The sequence below is a fragment of the Acipenser ruthenus genome, chromosome 9 (genome assembly GCF_902713425.1).
Source record: "Acipenser ruthenus chromosome 9, fAciRut3.2 maternal haplotype, whole genome shotgun sequence".
NCBI lineage: Eukaryota > Metazoa > Chordata > Actinopteri > Acipenseriformes > Acipenseridae > Acipenser > Acipenser ruthenus.
In genome coordinates, this window is record NC_081197.1 from 10,721,866 (window position 1) to 10,736,922 (window position 15,057).

Below are 15,057 nucleotides of genomic sequence, written 5' to 3' on the forward strand. Positions count from 1 at the left end.
GGTAGATGATTTATACTGGACCCTGACGCACCCGATAAAACGAGGGCGTGGTTGTACAGTATTTGTTATTAGCCTATTTGTTTTTCTATGGGTCTCTCGCTATATCGCGGCCCTCGATAAATACCGGATTTATATTGGACCCAGACACCAGCAATATATCAAATGGGTGGTGTATATACTTGTGTGGGGGGGGAATGTAAGATTGGCAGATTAAATCTGTCCCTGCCAACTGTCACATTTGTGTCCATTTCCCAATTAGGTAATTCAATGCTAATTGTGGAATGGTCACATACAGACGTGCTCAAATTTGTTGGTACCCCTCCACAAAAAACGAAGAATGCACAATTTTCTCTGAAATAACTTGAAACTGACAAAAGTAATTGGCATCCACCATTGTTTATTCCATATTTAATAGAAATCAGACTTTGCTTTTGATTTTTTATTCAACATAATATTGTAAATAATAAAACAAATGAAAATGGCATGGACAAAAATGATGGGACCGCTAACCTAATATTTTGTTGCACAACCTTTAGAGGCAATCACTGCAATCAAACGTTTTCTGTAGCTCTCAATGAGACTTCTGCACCTGTTAACAGGTAGTTTGGCCTACTCTTCCTGAGCAAACTGCTCCAGCTGTCTCAGGTTTGATGGGTGCCTTCTCCAGACTGCAAGTTTCAGCTCTTTCCATAGATGTTCGATAGGATTCAGATCAGGACTCATAGAAGGCTACTTCAGAATAGTCCAATGTTTTGTTCTTATCCATTCTTGGGTGCTTTTAGCTGTGTGTTTTGGGTCATTATCCTGTTGGAGGACCCATGACTTGCGACTGAGACAGAGCTTTCTGACACTGGGCAGTACGTTTCGCTCCAGAATGCCATGATAGTCTTGATTTCATTGTGCCCTGCACAGATTGAAGGCACCCTGTGCCAGGCGCAGCAAAGCAGCCCCAAAACATAACCGAGCCTCCTCCATGTTTCACTGTAGGTATGGTGTTCTTTTCTTTGAAAGCTTCATTTTTTCGTCTGTGAACATAAAGCTGATGTGACTTGCCAAAAAGCTCCAGTTTTGACTCATCTGTCCAAAGGACATTCTCCCAGAAGGATTGTGGCTTGTCAATATGCATTTTAGCAAATTCCAGTCTGGCTTTTTTATGTTTTTCTTTCAAAAGTGGAGTCCTCCTGGGTCTTCTTCCATGTAGCCCACTTTCGCTCAAAAAGCGACGGATGGTGTGATCAGAAACTGACGTACCTTCACCTTGGAGTTCAGCTTGTATCTCTTTGGCAGTTATCCTTGGTTCTTTTTCTACCATTCGCACTATCCTTCTGTTCACTCTGGGGTCGATTTTCCTCTTGCGGCCGTGCCCAGGGAGGTTGGCTACAGTTCCATGGACCTTAAACTTCTTAATAATATTTGCAACTGTTGTCACAGGAATATCAAGCTGCTTGGAGATGGTCTTGTAGCCTTTACCTTTACCATGCTTGTCTATTATTTTCTTTCTGATCTCCTCAGACAACTCTCTCCTTTGCTTTCTCTGGTCCATGTTCAGTGTGGTGCACACAATGATACCAAACAGCACAGTGACTACTTTTCTCCATCTTGACTGATTACAAGATTGGAGACATGTGTGATACTAATTAAAGAAACTAATTAGTTTGAAATATCACTATAATCCAATTATTTATTATCTTTTCTAAGGGGTACCAACAAATGTGTCCAGGCCATTTTAGAATATCTTTGTAGAATAAGCAATAATTCATCTCTTTTCACAGCTTCTTTGCTTTATTCTATGACATACCAAAGGCATGCAAGTATACATGATAAAATAGCTTTTAATTTCATCACTTTTCAGGAGGAATGAAGCATTATTTCAATGAGCTGTAAGGGTACCAACACATTTGAGCACGTCTGTATATAAAAAGGGGAGAAATCTTTTGCTTGGGAGAGGAGTTTGGAGTGAGTTTGTGTTGGTGTTGGTATTTCGACAGCTGTGTAGTGAAGGCGAATGCCAGCCTACACGTGTTTAGTCTTTTGTTGAAAGCTTTTATTTTGGCCCTCATGCCCTGTTTGTTTTGGTGTATTTTGTTTGTAATAAACATGTGTAACAACACTTCAACTGCAGCTTCTGTCTCTGACTCTCTCATTCCTGCCGATAACAGTTTAGGCCATGACACTTCCCTGTCACAACACTCTTGAAATAATTACAGAACATTATTAGTGCAAGATCCAGGAGTTATTATACTGTATATAAAAAAAAAATACGTGACTTGTTTCAATATTTATTAATATGTGTTTCTATTTAAAAAAAATAATAATAATCTGGGATAGTTCTGATAACATCTGTGAACATTCAAACCCCATCTTCTCAAAACCTTGCTGACAATGTAGTGCTTCCCTAAGGTCTACATTGTGTGCTGAGCCGCATAGTGTTACAGGTTAACCATATCAGTCATTACAGTTTTTCTTATTTGAGTTACAACCGAGCATGCAAATGACAATAATAAGCTCTTGTTACACAGGAACACAACAACAATAAAGGTTAATCAAACGAACTGCAAAAATAAACTGAAAAGCTGACAGTGTCTGGTTTCTGTTACAGTAAAGCACTGATAGGTAAAAACATTATAAAGTAAATTATAAACAGTAACAGAAGAATCACAAGCAACACATTATGTTGTCACACTATAGATTAAACTTACGTATAATAACATCACCTCTCCTACACCTAGTCACCCACAATTACTTCCTTTTGGCTTGACTTTGCCAGTGGACATCTTTATTAGCCCAGGGTAGGGCTACCTTTGCTGTCAGGCTAATAATTCAACTGCTTTACAGTTTTCACTTTGGAACCCCACCTCTTACCACAAAACCCTGGAATCATAGTGTGAGACAAGACAAACAGGTACAAGACTCACATCTGATCTTAAATATGCATGTTGTTAAAGAATGCTTATGCTACAAACACATTCCTTCCATACACAGACCTTTACACTACCTAGTGTTGTTATTATGTTTGGGATAACCTCAATCTTTTTAAAAATAGAGGATTTTTTTTTTTACAGTGTAAATAGTAATACTGAAAGTATAACATTCTTTTACAAATGTTTTAATTAAGCAAATTATTAGTTCAATTAAGAGTTTAGTTAAGTAATTGAGAGATCAGTTGGAATGAAAACCAGAAGACAGGGGTCCCCAGGACCAGGGTTGGGAAGCCCTGCCTTAAATGCTTTTCAAGTCTTACTGGAACAACCGGTACTTGAATGGAATGTGGTGATCAAGTCCTGTACTGTCTTATTGGTTTCAGAGGGTCTCATCCATTTGTACTTGAGTGCGTACACGCGAGTTGCGCAAATTAATAGAAGTACAAGCTGCTACAGGTAAGAACGTTATTTTATTTGTTTTGGGTGTGACGTTTTCATAGATTTTTTTAAATGAAAAAAAAAACAAAACATTTTGTTATTACTTATTAGGAGTGGTGTAGTCGTAAATCTGAAACGTACCAGAAAGCCAATTCAAATATAGATTTTTCACAAATAAATTATACGAATTTCACGTTCTATTTGTTTTATTTTCTGCATTTAAAAAAAAAAAATATTTTATATTAATATAATAAAGGTCAAGGATGAGAACTTTGGTAGAATGTTGTGTTTTTGAGTGTGTGAGTTAAATCCATTTGCTTCAAATCGTCAGAAATTCGGGCATAAACTTTCTCATTTCTGCCGCACGACTCCAGATGTTCCTGAACACTTCTATCCGCTCACAGAGAAGCTAAAGCCTTCACTTCTTCAGCGTCACAAGGCTGTACTTTTCTCTCATCACACTCGCTGCCCATGCGGCATGTTGTTTGTTGTTTGTCTGGAGTGCACTGACTGATGAAACGTAAATGACGAAAATCCTTAACCCCACTCCTGGCTCGGCTTGGCTCGCAGCCGGATTTATATGTCTTGTGAGGCTAGAGTTTCACGGTTTGGTTCTCGGTCTTCTCGACAAATAGACAGTTGAGAACCACCCGTACCCGTACCGTATATGCCAGTGGAAAAGGGGTACAAGTGACCCAATCAGTGAGACTTATGAATCTCCCTGGTTAGCAGGGTTTTGTGGGTAAACATATTCATGTTCAGCTATTGAATTGAACAAAGAGCATTCCCAAAATGTACAATAAAACCTGTGTTAAAACAAGTTTACTTGTGTTACAACAATGTCAATATAACTTATGAAGCACTTGGTAGGCCTTTTATTATTCCCATGGTGACAACCATTAACATTCATGATGTCTGTTATCTCTATTTTAATTTTTATTCTTTTTAAATCTGCTCTCAGAACTTGCTGTCATTTAAACAAAATGATTTGTCTTCATTTGTAGGGAGTCTCTGTATTTGAAGATGGCTGTCAACATCCCTGGTCTGATCGCTGTAATTGTGTTTTATATACTCATTCTGGCAACTGGCATTTGGGCTTCAAGAAAAGCCAAGAAAGAAGAGAAGAAATGCACAGGAAACAAAAGCGAGGTGTCCATGGTTGGGGGCCGAAACATGAATCTCTGGGTTGGGATTTTCACTGTGACCGGTAGGGTTTGTTTTGTTTACTACTAATCTATTTAAAATGTGCTTCTGTCTGCCAGTCAGATTCAGAACAGAGTGGTCACTATCCTAGACACATTTTAAACACTATCCTAAAGACTTTACAATCGTATTCAGTCAGCCTAATGTGGTACAGGTGTCAAAGTACCCTCTTCTGTCCTTGACTGTTGCTGGTGTAAACTGTCTGGTGGGTAACACCCTCAGTGAAATGCAACAATAAAATTCATTCTTCTGTAGTTGCTTTGCAAGCAAAGCCCTAAGCTGCATTCAGCAGTGCTAATTCTATATGAAAGAGCAGCTGACTATATCCAGTTTCCATGACATATTTATTGTTTTTCATTCACAAATATGTAGGTGTTGCAATTCTATTTTTTGATGTTTATTCATGTAAGCTAATGAAATAATTTACAGTGCTAAAGCTATAAATTACAAAACAATTACATTGCATAATTTGTATATACCAATTGCAGATGTAATTCTAGGTGGTAACTCCTACAACAACAGATCAATTGATTCACAGGCCTATGGATGATCTGAATGCCACTTACTGGCAGTTTTGTTTTTAGGGAAATGGTATTAACTGCTGTTTAGATCATCAAATTGGACCATCTGTATCTGCTATCACCTGTAGCACATAGAATTCAGTATTGAAATTGGGCCTATGCTCATATACTGGAGGTAATATGTTGAAGCCTTGTAGAAAGTGGCACAATTGTAAAAATTGGCTTACGGGTGATCTGTTTGTCTTTCTGTAAATAAAATAAACTGGAAAACCCATACTGTCTGAGTTAGCCAGCTCAGCAAATATTCTCTTAACCCACACCTTAATATTCGGACTCTTTATTTTTCAGCAACGTGGGTTGGAGGAGGTTACATCATGGGAACTGCAGAACTAGTTTATGATCCATCAAAGGGCCTACTTTGGGTTCATGGACTAGTTGCATTTGCATTTAACCTGTTTTTTGGTGAGATCCATTGGATATCTAGCCACTTCCTTTTAAATATATCCTAATGCGCAGGAAGTTTATTTTTTATTTTTTTTGTTTTATTGGTTCAGCTGGAAAAGTTTTTCAACCCAGTTTACAATACCCAGTAGCACCAACTTGACTTGACATACCTGAAACGTGTAACTTGCAGAAATATAGATTTTGTAATGTTTCACAAGGAGTCTATAGCACCTTTCACACTGGCGTGCTCTACCTGGGTCGGACCTTACCCAGATTGTGACCCGTTGTCATGCAGGTCAGCTATGCGATTTCACACTGCTTTTTGAAGAAGCAGGGTCAACCTGGGTGACAGAAGCGAGTGAATCGACGTACACATGGCCCCAAATGTTTCTTAGAGCAAATGTTTCTTCATCCCTGCTGCAATCTGGGTCATGGTGTGTTTCAATCAACAAAAATATGGCTGTTCTGTCTCGCTCGACCCGGGTCAAAGCATGTCAACCCAGGTACGTGGTTTCACACTACGCGGGATTGTGACCCAGGTAGCCAGAACCCAGGTTGGCATCCGGGTAGGAGCGCCAGTGTGAAATGGACCTATGCTAACAATGTGTGTGTTACTCACTTTACATTACTGTTTGATTACATTACAACACCAAATTAACTAATTAGAGTATAACTTAACATTTAATGTGTACATTTGTAAATCAGTTGTGAATGTCCAGTTTCTGTCCCCTTCTTTGATTTGTAATTTATTAAACTTTCAGCTAAGTTGAATATTCATCTGGATTTTGAATATTAAAACATGAAAAATCTGTGTCCATTCCAGTACTAGAAAATACAAACTTTAATTTAATAATTGGTAAGTTTCAATAGGATGTTTGGGATTCATAACTTTCTTTCTTTTCCTTTTTTTTATTTTATTTTTCTCCACCAGGTGGATTTTTCTTTGCCAAGCCAATGAGAGACAATAACTATGTAACAATGATAGATCCATTCCAGCTCAGATATGGAAATGCATGGACAGTTATGCTTTGCATTCCTGCAATACTGTCAGAAGTATTCTGGTCAGCCTGCACTCTTGCGGCTTTAGGTACAGTAAAGGCATTTAATTTCACATTTATTGTATTGTATCTTCAAACCACCATTCAAGTGTGCATGTTTCTCAATCGCTGTGGTCATTTGTTGTATTTAGTTACTTGGTAACGGTATAATAAATATAGGCTTGTGTTTAGCCATTTTCAAATAATAGGACCTGAATAATGATATTTATCCAGGCACGGGGTCGAGTAAGGTATTGGAAAGCATGTTCCAAGGGCAAAATTAAGACCTGAGTGCCACATTCAAACTTGTGTCCAGCTTAACTTTCTGTATCTTTCTTTCTTTCTTCCTTCCCCACAATCTGTATGTCAGTGATGTTCATTCCAGTATCAGGGAATGAATATCCATAGCTACAGATGGTGAAGGCTCCTGTAAATCTGTCCCTCTTAAGTATTTAGCATCTCTAAAGAACTGCTTTTGTAGTGATTTGGTTAGGATATTCTTGGGACAGAAGTGTCAGAATCCCAGAGATTTATGGAGGTTCATGTTTATACAAATTTAAAATGTGAATGCTTACATAAGGTTGATCTGTCATGGCTTTTTTTCTCTGTGATTGATGGCAGCTTTGGGAGGATGCATGGTATTGGTATAATTGTTTTACAGTAGACATCCAACTATTTGAAACCACTCTGTGTTTATTTTCTAGGTGGAACAATGAATGTAATACTGGGTATTGCACCCTATCAGTCAATCCTAATCTCTGCTAGTGTGGCTATACTATATACATTAATGGGGGGGCTGTACTCTGTAGCCTACACAGATGTTATCCAGCTATTCTTGATAGTTGTCAGCCTGGTAAGTACTGATCGCACTTCATTTTGTAACTTGTAAGGTGGTACTCCATAGAATTCTGACACTGAAAATCTACTAACAATTAAATGGTCAACTACAAACATTCCACCAGTAGTAAACCGCATACTGTGTTTAAAAGAAAGAAATGGAATAACAGGGTTAGAAACTCGCTCTAGTCCCACACCCAGTCCTGGGTTTCTGAACTATCCTCAATTTAAGTGTATTGTTTAAATGATCACGCGCCATGAGTTTGAGCAATTGGATCTGTATCAGATAATTGTTCTCCCCTATAGCTGCATGACAACCTACAGGTGTGGAGGAGACCTATTCATGCTGTGATAGATGCGATCAGTTGAGAGCACATTTGGTGTTTCTGAATTTCTAACCATGAATAATGTGAACTGGTTTTCTTTTCGGTGGTGGTGAATCTCCCCCTGGGGAGAGAGAAACCAAATGGTGCCGTGAATTTTAGTGCTTACTTCTCTACCCCAAGTTCTAGTTGAAGTTGTAATCTTATAATGTTAATACAAATTCAACAATGAACAGCAGTGTATGCTGTAATTGGGGATTAGTAATATTATTATTATTATTTGTATTATTATTATTTGTTTATTTAGCAGACGCCTTTATCCAAGGTGACTTACAGAGACTAGAGAGTGTGAACTATGCATCAGCTGAAGAGTCACTTACAATTACGTCTCACCTGAAAGACAGAGCACAAGGAGGTTAAGTGACTTGCTCAGGGTCACACAATGAGTCAGTGGCTGAGGTGGGATTTGAACCGGGGACCTCCTGGTTACAAGCCTTTTTCTTTAACCACTGGACCACACAGCATTGTACTATTTTCATTTTCATTTAATTGGTACATTGAACTTGTTTGTTTGGGTTAAACTATACTGTCGGTACATGGTGCCCTTGGCAACTGGTCAGTGAAAAAATATGACATCAAGACTCCTTGGTGGGGCTGTAACTTGCACAGTAGCACACAATGGTCAACTGTTGCTTCTGCTTTGATTAAGATTCTTGTACAGTGCACGCTGCCATCAAGTGCCTTATTGTTATAATTGCAGCTCTCATTGCTCTGTCTGTCCTTAACTATTTTTTCCCTTCCCGTTCTTTAACCACAGTGGCTGTGTGTTCCATTCCTCATGCTAAATCCAGCTTCTACAGACATTGTAAACACTGCTGTTAACAACGTATATCAAGCTCCCTGGCTTGGGAAAATAGACCTGACAGACCTATGGAGATGGCTAGATGACTTTTTTCTTTTGGTAAGGTATCTGTTTGTAATGTCCAGGTATTCATAAATAACTGCACTAAACACAACAATCCTAGTACAATTCATTAAATATTTTATCAGAAATAAATCTTAAAACAAACATTATCTAACAGTATACCCAAGACCTGGTCCAATTACGTGGTTTGCTCTATTGAGGGGAGTCATTTTCCAAGAAATGTATAGTGCTGAAATAATGACTGTATTGCAGCATGGCCAGTAATTCACGGGGCGAGAGCCAGGGCTGGAGTGAAAGGTTGTTACTTGGAGAGGTAGTTTGAGAAGTGGCCTCAGGGGATAGGATAGGAAAGGAAAGAGGTTTCCGACCGGCAGGAGCCTTCTTGGTCAGAGGAGAGAGAGCAGCCTTGGGAACCAGAAAACACATAAAATAGATAGAGCCCACGACAGGCTCTGCGGAGCAGCAGTCATGTAGGAGGAATAGGCTCTTGTGCTGAAGAACCTGGAAAAGGAATGATAGAATAGGGAGCTGGAAACAGAGCCCAGTCTCAATTTGAGGAGGATAAAGAGCAGGAGCTGCTAAAGGATAGTGTGTGGTCGGGGGTCCCCTCTGACTCACGCGGTGAGAACCCCCCTCATCGGTGGAGGCGCGGATGGCGGCAGCCATAGAGGTCGGGAAAGTGAGCCTCGTGTACCCCCACAGGTTGGATCCCCTGCTCCCCGCATATCCCTACACCCGTGGGACAAAAAATAGTTCATGTGCCAATGCATACCATTCATGAAAAGGAGGAAAAAAAAGACATACTAGACAAACAAGATGGATTCATTTTTTTTTGTTTCTGTTTTTTGACAAAAGAATGGGTAGAGTGAAATTATGTGTTTACCTGCTGCACAGGTAAACACATAATTCAAATAGGCATTTTAAATGCATGCTGTATTTGTAATAAATCTCTGTTAATCGCAGATCAAATGTTGGGCTTACAAATCAAAACTGTATTGCAACTTCTAATCTAATGAGCGACCAAACTCACATAGCATATTTAAAATGAATGATACAATGGGTAACCCAAATGTTTAAGTCTGTAGCATTTAGTTGTACTGTAGTGCCCCCTTTTAGTTTGACTGTGAACTTTAAACAGCCATTGTACTATTCGTTAATAGGCAAGTCTAGTCATTTTTAAGTAGAGTAAAACACTTTGTTTACAAAATGACAAACCCTGGCATATATTTGTATACTTGCACTAAAATAATATCTATCTATCTATCTATCTATCTATCTATCTATCTATCTATCTATCTATCTATCTACTTGACAATGCATTTACAGAACACAACTTATGAAATCTACACTAACCACAAATATGAATCTTCTTTTTAGGCTCTTTCTGGCGTTTGCTATCAGTGCTTTTATCAAAGACTTCTGGCAGCATCTTCTTCTGCACAGGCTCAAAAAATGTGCTATGCTGCAGGAGTGTTGTGCTTTTTCTTGGGTTTCCCGTCTGTGCTAATTGGTGCAGTAGCAGCTTCAACAGGTACTGTATGATGCATATGAAATTTGTTTAACATGTCATATCTGCAAGTATTCTTTCTTTGCATCCTGCTTCTTAGAAGTCAGACCATGGAGGTATTTGGAAACACAAGGTTCTGTAAAAAACAAAACCTGTTTACTACTGTTGTCATTCTAAAATAGTAGTTCTGTAATGACAAAGTCTACCCCCAACGCTGTCCTCAAGACCTATTCCAGTCCAGCTATTTGTTCCTAAATTACGTACTGTATTCATTCGAATTTAAGACACAGCCCAAATTTCCCACACTCAATTATGATGACAAAAATAAAGCCTCAAAAATAAAGATGCATTTACAAAGATACAACCTCAATTACGCATAATAGAAAACTACGTCTGGAGGCAGTTTGCGGCCATCTCCAGGCACACAGAGCATTAGTGGTGCGTTGCTTCCCTGTTTTTTCTTTCTTTTTGTTACCTGTGGTATTGCCTGCATTGTCAGTACACCCTCGCTATAACGAACCTGCTGGGGTCTAAGATTTTTGTTCGTTATATCGAGGGGTTCGTTATATCAAAATGACAATCAAAATGAACAATAAACTGTTGGAGTAATTAATAAAATGAGATTGTGAATACAAGTAGAATTACATGTACCTGTCCGTCTCATGTCTGCAGTATTCTGCCGTTGCTTTATCCTATTAGTTAAAGAATTGAAACGCAGTACAAAAAGCAAAAATCCAGAATTATTGAAGCTGAACTTTTATTTAAAATCAGTTTGCCATTAATTGTTAAAGTGCACCAAATCTTAATCTAACATGCACAAATCCCAAACTGATCTTTTATTCCAAATGAACCCCAATATGAAAAATTCATCAGATCCTCAAGTTTTTTTTTTCTTCATTTAATCAATTTTGCTTTGCAGCATGGTTGCTGAACAAGCCAAAAAAAGTCAAATGATCAATATGGTTTCCAGCTTTGTTGCAACATAAAATGGTTTTTGTTTAGGAGGCATAGTTACACAGCGCACGCTTTTTATTAAGACAAAAGAGTTGACTTCACTGCGGAGGTGGCATCCCGTGCGTACAGGGGCCAGGTTGGTATAATAAAGGGCATTATAGCGAGGGTGTACTGTAATTCCTCATGCAGTCAGTCGCGTTCCTGTTTGTGTACTCGGCCAGTCATGTCTTTTGTTTGCGATTTTTAATGCGTGCATCACTATAGTCTAATTTAAGACGCAGGCCATTTTTGAGAAGAAAAAGTGCGAAGGAACAGAGTAATTTTGAATTGGGTTACCAAACTAATATATGACTTGAGGCCAGTTTCAGGAACCACTGTTCTAGAAGCTAGAAGCTAAATACAAAAGGAACCTTTATTGCTAAATTGAGATTTTGTTGCTACCTCACCATGTCCCAAGCACTGAATGCTACATTATTAGTTATTAAATCTGTCACTATTGTATTTTTTTTTTTTATAACATATCAGGCACTTATATCTGTCATGAAGTATCTGACACTGACTTTTCTGCATAGTACTTCACTGAACTGCTTTACTGTTTATTACCAGTAGTTTACTGCATTGAACTGTAGTAATGCAGCATGAATATTACTGCATGGCCTGTAGCAGTAATGCTGTAAGAATATTATTATAATGAATTCCCCTCACATTTCAGACTGGAACCAGACAAGCTATGGTTTACCCTCCCCATATGAGAAAGGGGAGGCTGGTATAATCATGCCCATCGCACTGCAGCACCTGTGCCCTGTCTACATCTCCATCGCTGGGATCGGAGCGATCGCCGCTGTGGTGATGTCATCCATGGACTCCACACTTCTGTCTTCCAGCTCCATGTTCACCCACAACATCTATAAGAAAATCATAAGAAAAAAGGTGAGCCTGGTTAGAAGTTTGGATAGTCGTGGAGTACAGGTTGTGTCATACAATCAGCATAGGTTTTGTGTCCTGGCAGTGTACTTGGTGGTCTTTTCAGGGATACCAGAGACAGAGCTGACAGAGACTTTTCTCCTCACTGTGCTGCAATAGACCATACTGGTGAGCTCAAGCCAACATCTGCATGGCTAGCCTTTGTCCATCAGAGGCCCACAGCTCGCCACAGCTTGGCTTGGTTGTGGGACTGGAGGATGTTCACTGGTCTTCAGTTTTCCTGAGCTGTTGTGGGGAATTGCTGCAGTGTGTAATTTGGTACTTGATGAAAAGGAACAGATGGGTTGATATTTAAGGTATATTTTAAGTATTAAACATTTAAGAGTAACTGATACATGCTTTTGTTTTCATAAGAATGTTTTTGCTCAAGTGTGAAGTTGGTAAAAGTTTACAAATTGGCTTTGTTAAAGTCTGTATTGATGGATAGTAAAGTATGATGTTCATTAAATTGTTTTCATTTCATGGTACTCAAGTAATTTGAATATAAGTATTGTGAATATGGCTCTATGGGTCTTTGTTTTTGCAAACCTTACTCTTTAAACCTCTACCCGTATGATAAAGCTTTGTGAATAGACCCCACTGTGCGGCTGGTGTCACAGACTCTGAAGAGCATGAATCTTGGCCTTTAAGTACATATTATCACTTTGAGATGGGCAGCCGTATGTCTCTCACACACAGACTGATGGCACTAATTTTGTATTTACAGTTGTAGGTATATGTCACCGACATCATTGTTTATAAATATTTTATTTGTAAAATAACCTGTTCAATGCATTTCTGTGAAGAAGCCAACATAATATCCAGTAGTTTGATTAGGCAATTTTTCTTGAAAAATAAAAGCAACCAAAATAAAACAATTTACTATTTCTTTTGTTTTTCTTCTCCAGGCATCTGACAGAGAACTTGTGTGGGTGATCAGAATTTCTGTGCTTTTCTTTGGAGTTCTTGGCATTTGTCTTGCTATGACAACCTCTTCAGTTTATGGATTGATGTTCATGAGTGAAGAGCTAATATATTGTACCATTTTCCCTCAACTTGTTTCTGTCCTTTTTATCCCAGTGTCAAATGGCTACGGTTCACTTGTGGGATACGTGGTGGGAGTGACATTGAGACTTTTAGGGGGTGATTCATTCTTCAAAATCCCTCCTGTTATTCCCTACCCAGGCTGCACACTGGTAGATGGCGTCTATGTGCAGCTCTTTCCATTCAAAACCTTGACTATGCTGCTTTCTCTGTTCAGTATTGTTTCTGTCTCCTATCTCACATCACTGCTGTTTAAACGGGGCCTGTTGCCCGAAAAGTGGGATATTTTTGATGTAAGTAAAAATACGGACATTATTCTGAAAGACGTGAAAGAATCAGACAAAGAAACTGAACTATCACCTATTAACAAAGAAGATGATGTTGGGGAAATTGAAAATCAAGCATAAATGGAGTGATGCAGTGGGCTTAATGGTAAATCTCCTAGTGCTGGTCAGTTACTTTTTTTTTTTTTTTTTTTTTTGTCAAAAATGACCCAAAGAACCTCTTAAGGCTGTAATTGTTTCACGGGATGTTCTGAAAAATATCATATGAAGAGTCTGTTTTGGATTCAGTAATTACAATAACGATGTTTGTGAGATGTGATGAAAAATAAAGCATTAATGGACAGAAAGAGTTACATGGGCAATTCCATGATATAGTGACTGTGACCATGAAGAAAAAAGTTTCATATTTAAAAAAAGACATTCATCTCTATTTTTACTAAAGTGTGTATTTATGCATGCTGTGTTTAGTTTCTCGGTTTGTACTTTCTTTACAACCATTTAAAGGTAGTTTATAAAAAACCAAACCAGACATTCGGTAAATACACCTTTTATTCTGTAACTAGACTACAGATCGGCTTCCATGTTGTTGCAAATGTACACACCGTTCCAGCTATATATTATGTTTTAATTGTTGGTAAAATACATGGGGTTTCCATGCAAGTGTTTTTTTTTTTAACTCGAGACATTTACACAAGAAATATCTTGTGTAAAATGCTTTTTTGGGTTTCCATTCGCTCAGTTTATTTTACTCAAGTCATGCAAATGAATGGGAAAGGTGGGGGTTGATTTGTAAATTAGCTATTCGTAAAGTACTCATGCTGTTTTTGAAGATTACTAGTGACATTTTGTGAACATGTGGTTTCCATGCGCAGAGAACTGGTACACGAGTGAATCTAAGCTGCTGTAATAAAGCAAAATCCCCTGTGCCTGCTTGGTTAATAATGTGTTTTAATGCCTTGACCAAATTGTTTTTCAAATGTCAGGTGGGTTGGCTTGTCGTTAGTATTGAATCTGGTTTCAACTAATTTATCTGACGACTCATTAATTAAAAATTAACTCTGAGGTATAAAATGAATCTGACCAACACAGGTATTACAGATATACCATGGCTGAAAACCAACAATACAGCATATAGGGGATCAGGTGATGCTGCGTATACTACCCTGGCTTAGAAACCCTACCCATCTGGACGGCTGACAGCTGCTGAGGAAGCATTCAACACCACGTCGGTCAAGAGTCCAGAGCCCTAACCACTACACACTGCTGCCTAATACTATAACAAATGCATAACACAGTTCGTGGTAAATGGTTTTATACAGAACTGTAAACCCACAAGATATATACAACATGACAGACCAGACACAGCAAAAAACATTAAGGTGAACTACTCCACTGCTAACCATAAAATCGCCCATCAGCCACTACTTTCTGCCATCTTGGAATCCACAGTAACAACATGGGTTTGTTTTAAAGGTTGTTTGCATATTTCTGAGTTTTTGCATTTGGCCACTGTAATTTCTCACTGAAAACTATTGTTGATTTCTTATTAGGGTTATTTGATGTTTGCTTGTTTATTTTATCTTGAGCACTTACTATAATTGATATCATGTGGTATCACTGTTGGCTTGGTATGGGTCACCCTGGGTGTTCCCTCCC

The 15,057-nt window shown here is 38.5% G+C and overlaps 1 protein-coding gene across 1 annotated transcript; it reads left to right on the forward strand.

The window, feature by feature from the left end:
• Nucleotides 1-3,213: 3,213 nt before the first annotated feature.
• Nucleotides 3,214-14,084, forward strand: LOC117406280 (high-affinity choline transporter 1-like). The gene is made up of 9 exons (XM_034010222.3): nucleotides 3,214-3,377; nucleotides 4,364-4,566; nucleotides 5,432-5,545; nucleotides 6,459-6,614; nucleotides 7,269-7,417; nucleotides 8,542-8,685; nucleotides 10,027-10,180; nucleotides 11,823-12,040; nucleotides 12,982-14,084. The coding sequence occupies exons 2-9, from the start codon at nucleotides 4,383-4,385 to the stop codon at nucleotides 13,522-13,524; spliced, it is 1,662 nt and encodes a 553-aa protein (XP_033866113.1). The 5' UTR covers nucleotides 3,214-3,377; nucleotides 4,364-4,382; the 3' UTR covers nucleotides 13,525-14,084.
• The last annotated feature ends 973 nt before the right edge of the window (nucleotides 14,085-15,057 follow it).

Excerpts from the sequence above, each read along its gene's own strand:
- LOC117406280 (XM_034010222.3), top strand. The coding sequence starts at position 4,383 with ATGGCTGTCAACATCCCTGGTCTGATCGCTGTAATTGTGTTTTATATA. Across the intron at positions 4,567-5,431 it reads TGGGATTTTCACTGTGACCG|CAACGTGGGTTGGAGGAGGT; the intron begins GTAGGGTTTGTT and ends TTTATTTTTCAG. Across the intron at positions 12,041-12,981 it reads AGAAAATCATAAGAAAAAAG|GCATCTGACAGAGAACTTGT; the intron begins GTGAGCCTGGTT and ends TTTCTTCTCCAG.